Consider the following 16,898-nt stretch of genomic DNA (forward strand, 5'->3'; position numbering starts at 1 on the left):
ATTATCGGTCCCTTCTCCCGCATGGGGGCCTCAAAGGTATTGCTCTACCTCTGGCGGCACGTACGCTGAAGTAAAGCAGGTCCTAGCTGCAGCATTTCTCTAGTAGCTCAATGGACGTAGGGCAAGTAGGGCGGTCCAAGCCCCAGGCGCCTATCAATGGGCCATCGATACGTTATATGCTCCGAGACATTTTGAGTGGCCCTTTACGTTTTAGAAGCATATGCAATGCTTCTCGCGCAACTTCTCACAGGTTGTCCTGTGGCTATCACAGAAGTCATCAATTTTCTGGGCACGCTAGCGCGCCAATGCTTTGCTCCACATTGACACATTCCGTAGAATGCGTAATTGTGATTCTTACTCCGCGACGTTTGATCTTCATTTTGGACCTCGTGTTCCGGTTGCTGGTATATAAGATGGCCCAGCAGCCCGTTGGAGAATACTTCAGTTCCCTCGCCACTGAGACCGGTCCCGTCAAATTTCTCTTCCTTCCGAGTTCTTGCTTCTTCCGCAATGCAAATCATCCTTCACCAGAAAGCTGCGGCCGTCGACGGCCATGATTTTTCTGTGACAAAGAAACCGACACCTTTAAACGAAATGTGAGTCAAGTATTTATCGCTCAATTGTCTCCTAACTTACGTCGCTCAATCAAGCCATCGCGCCCTCAACGTTACATGCCTGAATCCTCGCCTACTCCATATGGATAAGGAGAATGTGCAACATATGAGTGACGCCGAGTTCCGGTGCGTTGATAATCATTCTCACCATTAAACAATCTGACCACCCATCTCCTCTCAACGCCAGAACAACCGCGGTCTGGCCACCAACTGTTCCTTGCTTGAGAAACCCGTGGTCAGTGGACATGTGGGCGCAAGAGCCTTCGAAGCAGGACTGGGGCACCGAAAAGTTAATCATACGTCCCATCCCGCAATTTTCAACGAATCTGGGAGGAAATCGGCGCACGTTCGCTCACGTACCGAATGAAGAATTCATGAAGAAATGGAATAAGACAGCTCAGGAAGCCGCGCCTTGTTTCCCTCACTCATCCATGCAACCTCATGTCATGCAGCACCCGCGCCCCTTGCCTGAGCCTCGAACGCGCCGCCAGCATCGTATAGCGCAGGGGATACCCATGCAGGCGTCTCGATCTCTAGCTTGTACGACCGCCAGCCCGCAAAAGCGTCATTGCAAAAAGAAGACAGCTAGTTCGTCTCATCGTACACCACGTTCTTCACCTCGTCGCGACGCAAAATTCTTTGCGCGAGTCGCCCGCATGCGCCAGTCGTTGCCGGCGAACGCTCAACCGAACGTACAGTGTCGTTGGCGAGGGGCGTACCCTTGCACATTCAAGGGGACGAGGCTCGAAGTACAGGAACATATCGAGCAAGAACACATCACAGCTTCTCAAGTCAAATGCAAGTGGGGTTCGTGCGAAACCCGTCATGGATTTCCAAAGGATCTTGTGCGGCATCTCAACTTGCATGAGGAGATCAGGGTTCCGTATCCATGCGACTTCTGTGGTCAAAAACTGAGCCGCCGAGATGCTTTGATTAGGCATATGAACTTACTTCACTGAACGTTCAGAATCACTAGCCAAGTCATGTTCTGTGATTCCTTGTCCATCGTCATCATCGATACTGAATCCCTCTCTTCTCCAATTCATCATTCGTCGGTCCTGCATCATAGCGTCACTCCCAACTTAATCTGCATCTTCCTTTTGTAGTATACCTTGATGTTCCGTGTGTCTGAATGTGCGAAGGTGCCATTAATTGCCAGCTTTCCGTCTCATGCCAGAGATGGTGAAATGCCGCCCAAGCCCGACTGTTGCCATTCGGAGTAAAGTTTGATCGCAGACCGTCCGATCTGTAAACTCACTCGCACCGCTCAAACACGATTTCACAAGTGCCACTGCTTACTCCAGCCGAACAGATGCGCTATCATGCTATAACGTCGAGTGGCACGGATCGGTGACAATGTTACCTTCAAAGACTCCAGTTAGAGTGACTATCTCGGAGAGTCGGATGATTAGGATGGTGATCGTCGATAACACGGCCTATGCTCTTCAGGAATCGAGTGCAATGGCGATCCTTACGGTGCCAGATATGCTCTGGAAACCAGAAAACTACCATTTTTACGAGACGAAAGCGTTCCAGTCCGTGACCAGCAAGCAACCGAAAGAATAAGGATTTCCACCAAGACAGTATTAGGCCGGGTTCCGTTCCGCATACCGTACATTCATTCTTTAGCAATCATCCCATCTACCTGGGTAATCCAAGTACTACCGCAATGATTGTGCATAGGGTGCGTTTGGAAGTGAATAATCTCTTGGCGCGTTCACCGTGACCTACCTCTATTGCGATTGATAGTGCACATATCCATTTACACATGTTCTATCCAGTTATGCATGTTCTGACATGTCATCGAGGTAGATCTAACAATGTAAGTACTCGTTTTCTTATAGACATTCGTAGATGACCTCCACGCAACGTCGTCACTCTGGCGCTTAACCTTGACTTTGGACCATTGGTCAATACCGATTCAGATGGTAGCCGCGCAATCGCTGAATGCTTTATCATCCCTCCTTAGAAAAGAAACAGGACATCTGATAACCAAAGTCCATGAATTTCCAAACGGGACTCCTCATTTACCGTCTCCCATTGATCCTTCCTTGGCAGACTGCTAAGCCGCGAAGTTCACACAGCTCTTATCAGCTCAGATCTCATCAGTGAGTGTTATTGCTCCTCTTCTTTACCTTCAGAACCATCTGAACCAGGCATGCTCGTTGAACCAATATTCTTATGCTCGACATCACTACAGATCTCTAGCATGTGTTGCCATACGAAAACCATCAAACGCCAAGAACACGCGGTGTGCACGCTGCCGCCACTCGGACGCTATTCGGCGCGGCATCCGACCGTCATTTTGCTCCCCTCGGAACCAAATTAGGCCCACAATGCTGTCCACCGCTGGGTGAGCCAATACCCAGCGTCCTTACTATCTATGTCGTGCCCGAGGAGACCCCCGAACATAAACGAACGGGTGTTCTGTCATGCGCGTTGTCCAAGAGCTTGTGTGCGTGACATTGTCGAATTCCGCGACGCGACGCGACATGTGGACGCGTCGCGTGCGCGATTCGTCCCTACATTAAAACCGCGTACCTTTTAAGCGAACATTGTCCTTCTCCGAGCCGCGAACAAACTATTTTCGTCCTTTCATCTTCAGCAACTTCTACTCCTACAGCTATCAATGGCTACTGCACACTCCGTTATCGCTACGCATGGATCTACGTCCACAGCTCAACTATATCAGCATCGTCAACGGTCGACTATGGAGCTGCAAAGGCATGGACAACCATCTAGTTCGTCCACTTCGAGCGCGCCCAACGTCCCTGCCATCCCTGAGTACGTTGATCCTACGTTGTCTGAAAATGCAATGAATGGAACGACTCACGGAATATTCTCAGCTCGAAAGAAGTCTTGCCTTCTCCATCCCAAAGTCAGGAGCCAGCAGCAACGATGCGCATTGCTTCCGATGCGGGTTATACATCGCAAGAACACGTACCATCAGAGACTATTCCTGACGCTGGCCGGGAGCGCGTCGCTTCGTCGTACATACCGCGCTCTTATATTGCTTTCATGGAGCACCGGATACTCATATCAAATCAGTTCGCATACACCGCAACGCCGTGTGGCCCGCCGCCACTCCCCACGGCCGAGTGGCTCAACCCCACCTCAGACGAGCGCCGACGCCACTCCGCTTGTCCGCGCCCTCCCCTTCCCATCTGCCTGGATGCCGCCACTTCCGTACAATCTCGACGACATCCTTTATTTCCAGGAAGTGCTCACGTCAGAAGAACTTCAAGACTTAGGAGCAGGAGGGATTGATTGGAAGGATCACAGCAAGCTCCCTGAGGGAGAAGATGGTTTGGAAAAGGACAGGTGTGTGGCTGATCAATTATCTTCTGCTCAGTGACTAAGCCAGTCTGCATGCACCAATCAGTCATTGGGATTTCCTTGACGCAGAAGGTTCAGTGGCATTATTGCATGCTGGTCCACTCATTTCTCACAAAAACTCCACTATAGGCATTCATGACTGTGCCCAAGCTTTGCCGGACCGTCACCATCGTGCGTAGAATCCTGCCCTGTGTCCTCTGTATACAGCAGCTCATCCTTTACCTGCGTCAATTTTCTTGGGTAGCAATGGCCGAAATTTCCTTCACCCATCTTACAATATGGGGGCCGACATGTTCATGACACAGTACGTATACTATGCTACATTTTTAGCCCTACTCTGATGATAAGATAAGTTGTACTCGTTCGTCAGAGCACAGCGGTATGGGAACGGGCAGATTGCGCAAGCTCCAGTAGCTCCGGAGTATATGCGTATGCCTCAGTCCGCCTATCCACCAGGTTTCCAGACCACTCCATTTCGAGCTGCACCGGTAGCAGAAGGTGCAGATGATCCCTTCCCCGCTGCCACTTGGCGCCTCGCGAAGCCCAAGATCGAGATGTATATGCCCAACGGCGCTACGGATGAGGCAGTCGGACGTCCTTCAAAACGCTCTCGCCACAATGCCACCGAGCCAGGACCTCCTCTCGCAGTATATACACCTGGTGCTTCTCCTTTGCTGGGACTTGAACACCATCTGTCCATTCCTGCGAACGACTTCGATATCAGCAAGATTGATCCCATACTTCTAGCTGAGTCTCCTCTCGGCACGAATGGTGGATCTATGTCATCGCGGGCCCATAATTCGATCGCAAGTTCTTCATCCCAACAGGTGCATGCTTTCGTGGCACCGCCGTCCGTCCCTGTCGCGGGCCCATCCAGGTCCTACGACACCTGGAGTTACCCACCGTTCGAAAACACGCCAGCGGCAAGCCAATCGCCAGCTCCTGCAGTCTTGCCTCCGGTTGCATCCTCCTTTTCCGCGGGCCCATACACAGCTGCCCTGGCATACCCGTCTCATCCCTTGCATACTCCTGCTGACCTAGAGATCTCCCCGCACGGCGGCTATCCCCACTCTGGCTCCGTGCCTCCTCCGCAGCAGTCACACGTATTTTCTCTGGGTATGACCTTGACAGCAACTAACTCAAATCAACAAGCTGCACGACAGCATGGCAATGACGAGCATACTGGGGACGCGGGCGAGACCGGTGAATACCTTTGCAGGTGGTGGCTCATTGAGGAAAACAGACCCTGCGGTCACATATCCAAAAGCTGGGAGGATTTCCACGAGCATTGCAAGAGCCTGCACTTCGATCACAAAGCTGTCAATGTTTCTTGTTGCTGGCAGGACTGCAAGACCAAGAAGAGGATGCAAATCGGGCTTTACAGGCACCTGAAGATTCACAACCAGCCGCCTGTTCAATGTGGATGGTGTAAACATATTTCAGTAGAACTGTTCCCATCGACGACTCAGGAAAACCTGCGGAAGTTGTCCCACTTCGGCTGTACCCTCAGAGTTGACGTAGAAAGGAATTTTGGACGATCTGCAGGACGTGACGGGACTGTCGGAATTTCAAACGCTGGCAGGTCTGTTGGGATTGGAGAGAGAAGACGCGTCTGAGCTTGCCTCAGAGGCTCGCGCTTTCACTGGGCCCCCGGAATCCGAGGTCTCGGAAGGTCGTGATGGTCCTTCCCAATCTCGGGCGACATCGGAGGGCAGTTCTGCCACGCACGAGACCCATGAAGCCCCTCCGTCCAGCGAAGGAGTATAACGAGGCAAAGGCTTCGGTCAAGGATGCGAGTGCCGACGCCGAAGAAAGTGAGGCCTATGCAATGTCGTAAAGCTGCCCCTCGCGTGCGGCGCGCTGAAGAGAAGAGGATCGAGAGCCAATATGGAGCGGAAACGATTCATCTACAAAACGGGATGACTTTGAGACTCGCTCAGCTGCTCGAGCCCGCATGTCAGGTCGTGCAGAAGAATCATCTAGAAGCAATCGGGTTTCAGCCACAGGTGAGCCTGCTCAAGATTCTGGATCGTGTGAGGGCACTCACCGTCCATTGAATGACCAAGATGATCAATCGGTGAAGCGGAAGAGGCATTAGATGTGGAGGCATTGTCTTATTATGGGTTTCTTTCTTCGTTTTTCCATTGCTTCACTTGTACAAGTATAATTCATCATCAGTGATGTTACGTGCATACTAGCACAGTGGTCCTAGCATAATTGTATATCGATTACGGTTCCTTCTCTAGTTGCAGTTTCTCTGATAAGACGATATATGAATGTTCATGAATATAACGTGCCATGTCTGTGGAAATTGGATGATCTGACTCAAACGGCAGGGTTGAGAAGTTTGGACACTGGAGTGACCACCAGGAACCTGAGAGTGGATGGTGTTGATGAACGGCACGACGGACAGCAATCTGAGCAGTTGACAGTGATTTTGTGTTGTGGCACTGACTGCAGGATGCTCAGGCAATGCCGACCTTGAGGCTTGCGCTGTCTACATTTCATTATGAAGCTATATCGTAGGCAATATCCTCTGGCTGTGCAAGAAGTCAGTGCCTACGCAAATGCTTGAAATCACCGGCCAAGCCATGTTCTGTGATCCCTTGTCCATCGTCATCGCCAATACTAAATCTCTCTCTTCTCCACTTCATCGTTCGTCGGTCCTGCATTGTAGCGTCACCAGTGCCAACTTGATCTGGGTCTTCCTTTTGTTATATATTTCGATGCTCCGTATGTCTGAGTGTGAAGGTGCCATCAGTGCCGGCTTTTGATCCCAGCGTTGCCCCAAAGATAGTGAATACCGCCCAAGCCTGACCGACTGTTGCCATACGGGGTAAAGTTTGATCGCGGACCCTCCGATCTTTAACGTTCACCGGCACCGCTCAAGCACTGCGATTTCACAAGTGTTAGCTCGCTCCGACCGAGCAGATACGTTATCATCTATAGCGTCGAGTGGAACAACCACGTTACGGATCGGTGACAACGCTACGTTCGGAGACTTCAGTTCAGGTGACTATCTCGGAGAGTCGGATGATTAGGATGGTGATCGTCGACCAGCTTTCTTCGACAGATGGCTTTACCTTTCGAGTGATCAAGCACGAGGACAATCTTAGTGTGCCAAATGTGCTCACGAAGTCAGCAAACTACGAGACAAAAGCGCTCTAGGAGTCCTCGATCAGCAAGCCACCGGTCCGAAAGGAACAAAGGATTTCAACCAAGATCTCAGGCCGGATTCCGTTTGGCATATCGTACCATGCACCTTTACCAGTTATGCTCTCTACTTAAATAATCCAAGTACTACCGCAGTGAATGCGCGTAGGTGCGTAACGTTTGGAAGTGAACGTTCTGCTGGCGCGCTCACCATGACCTACCTCTATCACGATTAAATGTGCACATATCCATGTATATATGTTCTGACGTGTCGGCAAACCATCTCTATGAATGTAAGTACTCATTTTCTTATAGACATTCATAGATAATCTCCACGCAACGTCGTCACTCTGGCGCTTAACCTTGACTTTGAACCATTGGTAAATTGCCGATTCAGATGGTAGCCGCGCAATCGCTGAATTATTTATCATCCATCCTTAGAAAAGAAATTGAATGTCTGATAACCAAAGTCCATGAATTTGCGAACGGGACTCCTCATTTACCGTCTCCCAATGATCCTTCCTTGGCAGACTGGTAAGCCGCGAAGTTCACACAGCTCTTATCAGCTCATACTCCAACGAGTGTCATTGCTCCTCTTTTTTACCTTTCGCACCATCTGAACTAGGCATGCTCGCCGAAATTATATTTTTCTGCTCTGTCCTCAAAATCCCCACGGACATCATTACAGATCTTTAGCATGTGTTACCATCCGAAACCCATCAAGCGCCAAGAACACGCGGTGTGCATGCTGCCGCCACTCGGACGCCATTCGGCGCGGCATCCGACCGTCATTTTGCTCGTCTCGGAACCAAATTAGGCGCATAATGCTGTCTACCGCTGGATGAGCCATCATCCAGCGTCCTTACTATCTATATCGTGCCCGAGGAGATCCCCGAACCAAACGAACGATATTCTGTCATGCGCGTTGTCCAAGAGCCTGTGTGCGTGACCTTGTTGAATTTCGCGACGCGACGCGACGTGTGGACGCGTCGCGTGCGTGATTCGTCCCTACGTTTAAACCGCGTACCGTTCAAGCGGACATTGTCCTTCTCTGAACCGCGAACAAACTCCTTTGATCCTCTAATCTTCAGCAGTTTATACTCGTACAGTTGTCAATGGCTACTGCACACTCTGTCCTCGCCACACACGCGTCTACTCTTACGGCTCAGCCGTGTCAGCGTCCTCAACAGTCGACTACAGAGCTCCGAAGGCAAGGCGAAATGTCTAGTTCATCCAGTTCGAGCACCCACAGCGTACCTGCGATCCCCGAGTACGTTGACTCTATCCTGTCGCAAAGTCAATGAATAGAACGACTCACGAAACATTCTCAGCTCGAAAGAAGTCTTACCTTCTCCATCCCAAAGTCAGGAGCTAGCAGCAACGATGCTCATTGCTTCCGATGCGGGCGACACAACAGAACCAATTGCACCGCCAAAGACTATTCTTGACTCCGGCGGGGAGTGCGCCACTTCATCGTACGCATCACGCTCTTATATTGTCTTCGTGGGGCACCAGATACTCAATAGTAGAATCAGTTTGCAAATGCCGCGACGCCGTGTGGCCCGCCGCCACTCCGCACGGCCGAGTGGCTCAACCTCTTCTCAGACGAGCGCCGACGCCACTCCGGTCGTCCCTACCATCCTCTTCCCATCTGCCTGCATGCCACCACTTCCGTACACACTGGACGATATCCTCTATTTCCAGGAAGTACTCCCACCGGAAGAATTTCAAGAATTGGGAGCAGGAGTGATTGATTGGCAGGATCATAGCAAGCTCCCTGAGGGAGAGGACAGTTCGGAAAGGGACAGGTGTGTGGCCGGTCAACTATCTTCTGCTCTGTGACTAATCCAGTCTGCATGCATCAATCAGACATTGGGACTTCCTTGACCCAGAAGGTTCGAGGGCGTTACGGCATGTTGGTCCGCTCATTTCTCACAAAAAGTCCACTACAGGCATTCATGACTTTGAGACATCACTGCTCAAGGACAGACAATCAAGGCGCCGGGATCTTTCTGAGGGCTACCGGGTTGCAAGGTATGTGTTTCACGTGGAGGTACCACAACAGGGCTGACTCTGGAATATGCATAGCGTTAGCAAATCCACGGCGTATCGCGACGCAGAAGCCCATTGGTCAGGTCCATCAATAACAAACATCATCGAGCAGCAAGCTCCGCCACTCCTATGGAACATGCGCGAGACGGACGACCACGACTTGAATGATTCAGAAAACCGTGCGCCTCAAGATGCTATTGCTGGGAGATCAATGAAGTCGCACCAGAGCATGTCTCAGAGGTACGTCTCGTCACTATGTCGCATCGCAGCTGTTCATATGCTAGACTTCAGTGCGATGGTGCCTCAAGGACACGCGCTTCTCAACAAAGCATCCGGCAGTCCCAGTATTCCGCCAGCTACAATGAATACACCGGCCACCAGTCAGCCAAAAGCCTGCAAGGATAAGAGCTTGAGTGTACGCACTCTCGCGTACGTCGCATACGTCTATTCTATGCAAGCTGTTCCTGACATTATCGTTATTCATCTTGTAGCGATAGAGAGCCACTCGTGGCTGCGTCATTGAACGCGGTTGGTAATGTATCTACCACAGCAACCATGAGACATATACGGTCAAGAAGATCCCCAGCCCCAGCATTGGTCAAAGAACCTGCCTCGCGGGCTCATTCACCGACCATGTCCTCACCCACAGCCTCTGGCTCTGATGACTCGGAACTTAAAATATCCGACCACTTACGCGTCGCTACAGCGGACTCTGTCGTTTGCCAGTGGAGACATGCGACGCCTGGGTTGCTGCCCTGCACCCATTCTTGCAGCCCGCTGGACATGTGGGTGCACATCCGCACTGCTCATGTGCTCGGTGACAGCTGCAGATGGGACGAATGCGACAGAACGCGTGGCTTTTCCAACCTTAAAAGGCACGTTGAGCGCAATCACCTCTGCATAAAGTGGAGATGTCCTTCAGTCGGATGCAATCTCTCATTCTCTAGGGTCGATTCGCTCGCGCGACACCTCAAGACGAAGCATGATTGCGTCTCTGGTAACGCTGTCGAAGAAGATGATGAGATTGAGTTGGCTCGTAGCGGCTTAAAGGGTTCACAAGAAGCACGAAGGCCTCAGAGAGCCTCCAAAGCTGCCCGCAAACGGCCTGCGGACGAGAACTTGGATCAATCCTCGCGGAAGAAGCCATACAAACACGTCCGATCCCAATAATTGTACGCTAGCCGCGTCACATTTCGTTTGCTTCATCTTCTACTTTGTTTTTGATACTGTCTATATAATCATCACACTACGGAATCCTGTAATATATATGTACTCGACAAATGTGCGATCAATACAAAGCAGGATGCGCAATGATCTATTTCTCGCACATGGCTACATGAGCTCAGCGCTGAGAAGCACGCGGTTTTCAGACTTTCACATGCTGTTGCATCAAAACATCTTAATTTTCTAGTGGCTTTATGAGCAAGAAGATATACAGATTCACGATATCTCAATGACTCGCGACGTATGTGAATATCAGAGCGTGTCTCATGGCATTCACATGAAAATGTTCGCGTACGCAACCAAGTCTAGCATATTCGACTTTCCCTGGAAATAAGATACCCATGGACAACGTCATTACTGAACAACGCTCAACATGCAGTGCGATGTGCTTGCTCGTGACATTTTACGCGTTCAATCATGTGACCGCGTTGTCTTGAACAAGCGCCCGTGGCACAGAGTACACCGTTCGACCGCGACCATTGCGACCAGCTCGTATTCGCTCTCAGGTTCTCAAGGATCAGCAGGAACTTCTTATTCTGACAATGCAGGCTGGTTGGTTCCATCTTTATGACTTATTCTCGTCAAATAATCCTGCTGTGACTGAAAGTGGTGCTCAACGGCGGCCCCGACGTTCAAAACGTCAGTCATCTGGAGTGTCTCACTTGTTTCCCCTTAGCCAGTACATTAAGTACATCATTTATATCATAATACGCTGTTGCCTCTCCAAAGCGCCTAGCCGATACCCTCTATCTCACTCTCCCAATGTTCGAAGGAGAGAGGGCTATCGACACGAAATGCCATGAACAAGCACCATATCTTCGGGTTCTGCAGTCCTGACATCTGTAATCAGCATCGATGGTGACTACCTATGTCTTGCACCAGCAGGAGTGTGCTGTACAAAGTAATCAAGCTATGGCATTGACGGTGTGTGGAGTGTCTATCCGAATATTCAATTCGTCACAATTCCTTCCCATCAGCCACAGTCCGGCTCATTTACGCGTTACTGTTCGGTGAAAAGACTATAAGCCTGCGCCAGCAGCAGGAGTGTTCATGCCACGTTGCGTGCACCTTCAGATCTGTGTCGGCTACCATGGGCTCTCAACTCATATAGTAAATTCACTCTCTATTCTCGCCAAGTTATCATTCGTACGCTCGAGGCACTCAATTCCCACCGGCGACATCTCAGTGGAACCTGTCGACAGACTCTGAGGACTCTGCGAACCGCCGAAGGTAATCCCATCCGTGTTCGGCCAACGTTATATAAGATCTTGTATGCATTTCAAAATATCACACGTTCTACCATCCACTTATCGGCTTGAAACCCGTCTCACGTCTAAGATGAGCGCCGTGAGTGTCATGAATCCTTCCATCGACTGCTGTGATCCATGATTCTCTGCAGATCTTCCATCGCAACAAAGCTCACCTCAGGCGTCTTGTTGACGCGGTTTTGAGCGTTGAGAAACACGAAGAGCTTGCCACCGCCGTTTATTGCGGTTCCGTTTAGGATTTTGGCGGTGCTGAGCCCTGCGGCCACAGGCTGAGCGCGGAGGCATCGGCTCCGGTGGCTAAGTACCGCTCAAGGATCTTCCTATCTAGATATTGATTGGTACGCCACGACGCGCCGGCGAATACATGGCAACGTGTTCGGTGTGCCACACACAATTGATCAAGGGCCACTGCGTGTAAACGCGTTGGGTTGGGCTCGGCGATTTGTTGAGGCGTTGAATGCACGCCCCACGCGTACCGCGCTCGCCCTATATCTACCCGGTGCTGTTCTCTTCTTGACTGCCACAGCTGTCACGTACTCTCCGACGCAGACGTGAATCTTCCTTCCGCTTTGTCTCTTGTGTCAAACACTCTCCGGACTCTTTCCTCCAATTGCCATTTTGCTTTAAACTCTGTGAGATGGCCCAAGCTCGCGTTGCATCGTCCTCCACCTCGCAATCAAACTCGACGGCCAGGACACAAGGTGATTATTGGGCCGAAGCTTCGCTAGACAACAAAGGCGCTTGCATTGCTGAGTACGCTATCGTTCACTACCTCTACAGTGCGATTGAAACAATAGCTCATCTATCGCGCAGTGGACTGCAACCACTCCGCATCGTCGAACACGGCAGGCGATGAAGCGGCCTCCGAGGGTAATGTTGCTTTTAAAGCGGACACCGATTTGAAAGACAACATACCACCTCAGCCTGCCCCTCGCGCTCGTGAGTCGGACTACGGACAACGGTATGCATCGCCTTCTTTTATAGTCACTGCGCAGCGCTCATTCATAAGCATACAGATCCCACCTACTGATCGATGGCCACTCCGAGTGGCCAAGTGGCTCAACGCCACTCCAGACAGGCGCCGACTCCATTCTTTCATCGTCCAATGGCCTGCACTCCCATTCCAATCTATCGGAGGTAGCCTGTGAATCGGATAGCCTGGTGGTTGGCTATCCAGTGCTAGTTCCCGCCGAACTAGGTGACACGATATGGGAGCGCGGTGTGAATGAGGAAGACATTTTTCTCCCACGTGCTGAACACTCTGGCGCCGTCTTAGACTCATTCTGCGATGAAAGGTATGTACCGAATTGTGTCCACGTAGTCAGGAAACTCATAATATCTGCGTGAACTACAGTTACTGGAGTTTCCTCCTTTCAGCAAATCCGGAGTCGAAGGCAGGCCGAGATGACTCGCGCATTCAAAAGGAACTGTCTGCTGTGCATGAGCGAGACTTCGATTTCGCGCTCGTTTTGGAGTACGAGCGAGAGAGGTGTCTGGATGGGTTTGCGGATAGGGCATCATAGTGAGTATTGCCGAGAATATCTGAGACTTGGCATTGACATTGAGTTGCATTTAGTGCCTCCATTCTCGAGAAGCGGTTCGGCATGAACATGAACTGGTCGGCGCCGCCAATGTCCATCCGAAAACCCGCTTCCGAGCCATTCATCTTCCCGCGCCAACCTCTCCAGGAAGACTATGTCGCTGCTTCCATGAGATTCTCAGCTCACGACCCCGTCGCAGCGAGCTCTATTGGCATTGCCGGTGTAGTAGAGGATCGAGGGGATCGATATGCTGTGGGTCCATCTCGTGAGTCCACTAAGGCTGTCCTCCAACGTGTTAGATCGCAGAGGTATGCGCCATGTGTTATCAATGGAATGTAGCTGATTCATTCATCTGTAGCCCTAAGGTTTTACGTGACCACGTGCAAGCCGGTACAGGCGAGGGTTCCCGGCGACAAGGAGGCTCCGGACGGCCTTCTGCGTGGAAGTGAGTAGCGAAACAGAGGCATGTTGGGGCATGACATACTGATCTTTAATTGTGTAGGTCAATACGGGATCCGCTCTCTTCAACATCGCCGAGCAGGGCCAGCCCAACGCGTCAGGCGACTGTCAGCGGAGAAGAGGTGATATGCGCCGCGGCGGCTCCGCCGGTCGAGGCCGACTCACACACCAGCTCGTGCGAATCTCATGCAGCATGCTCTCATGCTTCGTCTGCTGCAATTTCTCGCGGCTCCTCTCCTAGCCGACCGTCCTCTCGCTCCCCATCGCGGTCATCCTCCAGTTCAGATTCGTCATACGCCCCATCCGATGCCGAGGGTCCCACTGGAACTTCTCGGAAGCGGAGGTGCAAGCAACGAACTAGGCCTCAAGCTGTCAAAGGAAGCAAGGCTGATCTGCACAATAACATTCCCTCATCTTCAGTCCGGGACGGGAAGCGCAAACGAGCCACGTTGGCGTCGCGACAACCCCCCTCAACGAAGGCCGACGTCAATCCTGCAAATACTGCAGTCCTTAAACGGCCAAGGGTGTACGCTGTAGACCGTCATGGCGATATCGAGTGTCCATGGCCTGGGTGCAGCCACAGCGCGGGCGTGCTGCAAATGCGCCACCACCTTTCTAACAAGCACAGGCGGCCCGGGGATGCCTCGTCTTGCTACTGGCCGGGGTGCCAGGCAAGCCATTTCTCTTCTGCGCCGAGGCACATTGACGATTATCACCTCGAGATTGAATGGATTTGTCCTGCTTGCAACAGCACCTTCAAAAGCGAACGGTCGGGAAACAGGCATATCCGTCGATCGTGCGAGGCGTGGCAGCGTGTCGATGTCGAGGAGGTCAAGGAGAATTGGACCAGTGATGACAACGGTCAGCGATCGATTCAAAGCGAGTCTAAGTCCTTGGGGAATGAGAGGCCGACTAAGCGTAGAAAGATATGATTCTTAATATTCGGATGCATGATAATATTTATACCGTTTCATTTCCTCACCCACTGTACTATTGTCTTGTGTACTACTTAGACTTTGCATTGTACATTAGATCAATTTGCTCGGCCTTCTCACAAAATCAATTCACATAGTAACAGAATCATCATATTTTATGCGCAAGATTGACACGAGGATGCGTCTGTAAGTCACCGCGGAAGAGTCGGGCGTCGACGAGCGCGGTCGTGACTTACTATTAGCACGAGCGCTCATCTGTTTCAGAGCGCCCAACGACGGAGGCCACGGACGCGCAGGTCAACGTTAACGGTGTACATGGCCACGGCTTCCTTTGCATCCTCGCCTTTCCGTCGACCTATGGCTGACATTGCTCTCGTCTCGTCTGACAATGCAAAGTTCCACGTCCACCAAGTGATTCTCAACAAGGCACCTCCCCATGTTATCCATGCCTCAGACAGCAGCTCGAACGACGGTGATCACGGCCTGCCTACTGTCCTAGCCCCAGCTTGCGCTACTCGCCTCCCCACATTCTCGACATTCGACTCCGAGTCGTCTATCCTATGTGCGATCCCGTTATCGCAACGTGAGAGGATGCGGTCGCGTCGCTGGAAGCCTCCACGAAGGACGACCTCGAAGTGGAGAAGGTGTTCCATGCTGTGGTGTTCGTGAAGCCTCCCTTCGTCCAGCAAGATGATCTAGGCGTGTATTCTCTTGCAGTGTCCCCGTTCTGGGAATACAAGCCGGGAACATGTATCCGCAGGCTCGTAGTATGATCACAGCGGCGCTCACACCGATCGGCTAGCTATTTTTGTTGCGCAATCCTCGCATGTGCTTGATTTCTCCTCGCCGGAACTACTGTCTCTGCGATAGCAGAAATTGCGAATCTTGCCAATATTGTGTCGTCGCAATGGTGAAGGTTGCGATCAGGTTTCCGCTGGAAGGGGCGTGGATAATCTAGTGCTCAGCATCGTTCGCAACCCATAAAATCGACTTCTCTCCTTCCTAGAATGGCGCAGCGAAGGTAGCGAAACGTATGTTTGCGAGGAATTCCCAAGGCCTAACAAGTCATCCTGGAAACATACGACGTCGACCATTCAAGCTTCAAGTGTTGCTCCTCCACTGTACTGTCCGCGTCCCTACGGCACGTTGTGGCCTGGCTACTGTCAATTACTGCTACTGTTCACCTGTCTATCATAGAAGGGTCTTGCTCCCGTGAACAAACACATGAAACTCGAGCTCGAGCACGCTTGACCTTGATGTCCAACCTGCAGCGTAACAGGGTGCTCTCTTTCGCGGCTCTGCCTTGCTTGTATCCATTGTGCGCGGCTGACTGCATTATTTGGCAGTAGCATCGACATCGAGAAGAGCTGATGATCGATCAAGACAGACTGTCAACGCTGTCGGCCATCGACATCTGCACCTTCGGTGACATGCCGTTCCATTCCAACATGCCAGTCGCCGCCGCCGCTAAATAAGGACTCCACACACCGACTCTCTCTTTTCTCCGCCCACATCCCCCGCTCACTGCTTGCACACAGCCTAACGTGTATCGCATCACTATGTCACCTGCCGATCCTTTCTTTCAGCCTTTCCGTTTCATAGCCACGGATGTTGTGGACGTTCCTTCGGGTCCCGCTTTTCTTCGTCAACTCGGTTCGTATCCTGGCACTCGTGTGCCTTCGAGGGTAGTCTGTGCTGCCGGTGGCGTTATGCTCTTCATGATGGTTGTAACATGTTGGCTGGTGTGGGTTCTACGAAACAAGGTGTGTCTTAGGCATTTAGGTTCTGCGAACGGTGCGTTTACACGTACGGGAAATGGACAGGATGCCAAAACGCCGACTATATGCGACGCGCTGGGCGCGTCGATAATATTTGAACGAGCTTTCCGCGCAGCGATTTCATGGACAGCGATTACAAGTATCGCCTCACCCGAGGCAGAGAAAGCAACGGCGTCAAAATCCGAAAAAACCCTCTCGCAGACAACGTTGAACGATAATGATTGTATAGCGCCTCCACACCCAGTGAAGTTCGATATACCGTGGCCTCAGTTTCCTCTTGCCGAAACATTTGGCGAAGATATCGTGATCACTTCAACACCACAAGCGAAACTGCACTCTGCGCGTGGTGGCTGTGATGTTCATGTTCGTTGCGTTCGACCCAAGTGGAGTGCTCGGCTCGAAAGTTGCACGACGGACTCGGTCTCTGCTAGCCTGCTGTCACAAGATAAGACGGCCGCCTCTCATTAGACACTGGAGACATCTCCAGGCCTCGCTTTCTCTGACATTAATGCGATGCCTACTCCCAAACAAAGCTCGG

General features: G+C 51.5%; 6 protein-coding genes across 6 annotated transcripts; all 6 read left to right on the forward strand.

The window, feature by feature from the left end:
* The first annotated feature begins 122 nt into the window (after window positions 1-122).
* On the forward strand, window positions 123-1,629 carry LAESUDRAFT_146380 (uncharacterized protein). The gene is made up of 3 exons (XM_040901340.1): window positions 123-596; window positions 651-740; window positions 802-1,629. The coding sequence occupies exons 1-3, from the start codon at window positions 511-513 to the stop codon at window positions 1,571-1,573; spliced, it is 948 nt and encodes a 315-aa protein (XP_040764373.1). The 5' UTR covers window positions 123-510; the 3' UTR covers window positions 1,574-1,629.
* A 1,298-nt stretch (window positions 1,630-2,927) lies between these two features.
* On the forward strand, window positions 2,928-6,158 carry LAESUDRAFT_812611 (uncharacterized protein). The gene is made up of 9 exons (XM_040914423.1): window positions 2,928-3,398; window positions 3,461-3,604; window positions 3,663-3,919; window positions 3,967-4,022; window positions 4,080-4,121; window positions 4,195-4,254; window positions 4,304-5,053; window positions 5,472-5,956; window positions 6,017-6,158. Exons 1-8 carry the CDS (start codon window positions 3,244-3,246, stop codon window positions 5,715-5,717), a joined length of 1,710 nt encoding a protein of 569 aa, XP_040764374.1. The 5' UTR covers window positions 2,928-3,243; the 3' UTR covers window positions 5,718-5,956; window positions 6,017-6,158.
* LAESUDRAFT_725728 (uncharacterized protein) lies at window positions 5,456-6,158 on the forward strand. The gene is made up of 2 exons (XM_040908879.1): window positions 5,456-5,956; window positions 6,017-6,158. The coding sequence occupies exons 1-2, from the start codon at window positions 5,741-5,743 to the stop codon at window positions 6,029-6,031; spliced, it is 231 nt and encodes a 76-aa protein (XP_040764375.1). The 5' UTR covers window positions 5,456-5,740; the 3' UTR covers window positions 6,032-6,158.
* Window positions 6,159-7,390: 1,232 nt separating this feature from the next.
* LAESUDRAFT_749866 (uncharacterized protein) lies at window positions 7,391-10,433 on the forward strand (the record flags this gene model as incomplete). The annotated part of the gene is made up of 11 exons (XM_040911581.1): window positions 7,391-7,396; window positions 7,501-7,637; window positions 7,961-8,096; window positions 8,213-8,373; window positions 8,435-8,578; window positions 8,639-8,911; window positions 8,973-8,998; window positions 9,056-9,137; window positions 9,192-9,395; window positions 9,447-9,584; window positions 9,647-10,433. The coding sequence occupies 11 exons, from the start codon at window positions 7,391-7,393 to the stop codon at window positions 10,323-10,325; spliced, it is 1,986 nt and encodes a 661-aa protein (XP_040764376.1). The 3' UTR covers window positions 10,326-10,433.
* A 4,391-nt stretch (window positions 10,434-14,824) lies between these two features.
* LAESUDRAFT_146476 (uncharacterized protein) lies at window positions 14,825-15,445 on the forward strand. Its single transcript, XM_040901341.1, has one exon. The coding sequence runs from the start codon at window positions 14,898-14,900 to the stop codon at window positions 15,249-15,251; it is 354 nt and encodes a 117-aa protein (XP_040764377.1). The 5' UTR covers window positions 14,825-14,897; the 3' UTR covers window positions 15,252-15,445.
* A 696-nt stretch (window positions 15,446-16,141) lies between these two features.
* LAESUDRAFT_714093 (uncharacterized protein) lies at window positions 16,142-16,828 on the forward strand (the record flags this gene model as incomplete). The annotated part of the gene is made up of 2 exons (XM_040907042.1): window positions 16,142-16,345; window positions 16,406-16,828. The coding sequence occupies 2 exons, from the start codon at window positions 16,142-16,144 to the stop codon at window positions 16,826-16,828; spliced, it is 627 nt and encodes a 208-aa protein (XP_040764378.1).
* Window positions 16,829-16,898: the final 70 nt, after the last annotated feature.

Source organism: Laetiporus sulphureus (genome assembly GCF_001632365.1).
Source record: "Laetiporus sulphureus 93-53 unplaced genomic scaffold LAESUscaffold_19, whole genome shotgun sequence".
Lineage (NCBI taxonomy): Eukaryota > Fungi > Basidiomycota > Agaricomycetes > Polyporales > Laetiporaceae > Laetiporus > Laetiporus sulphureus.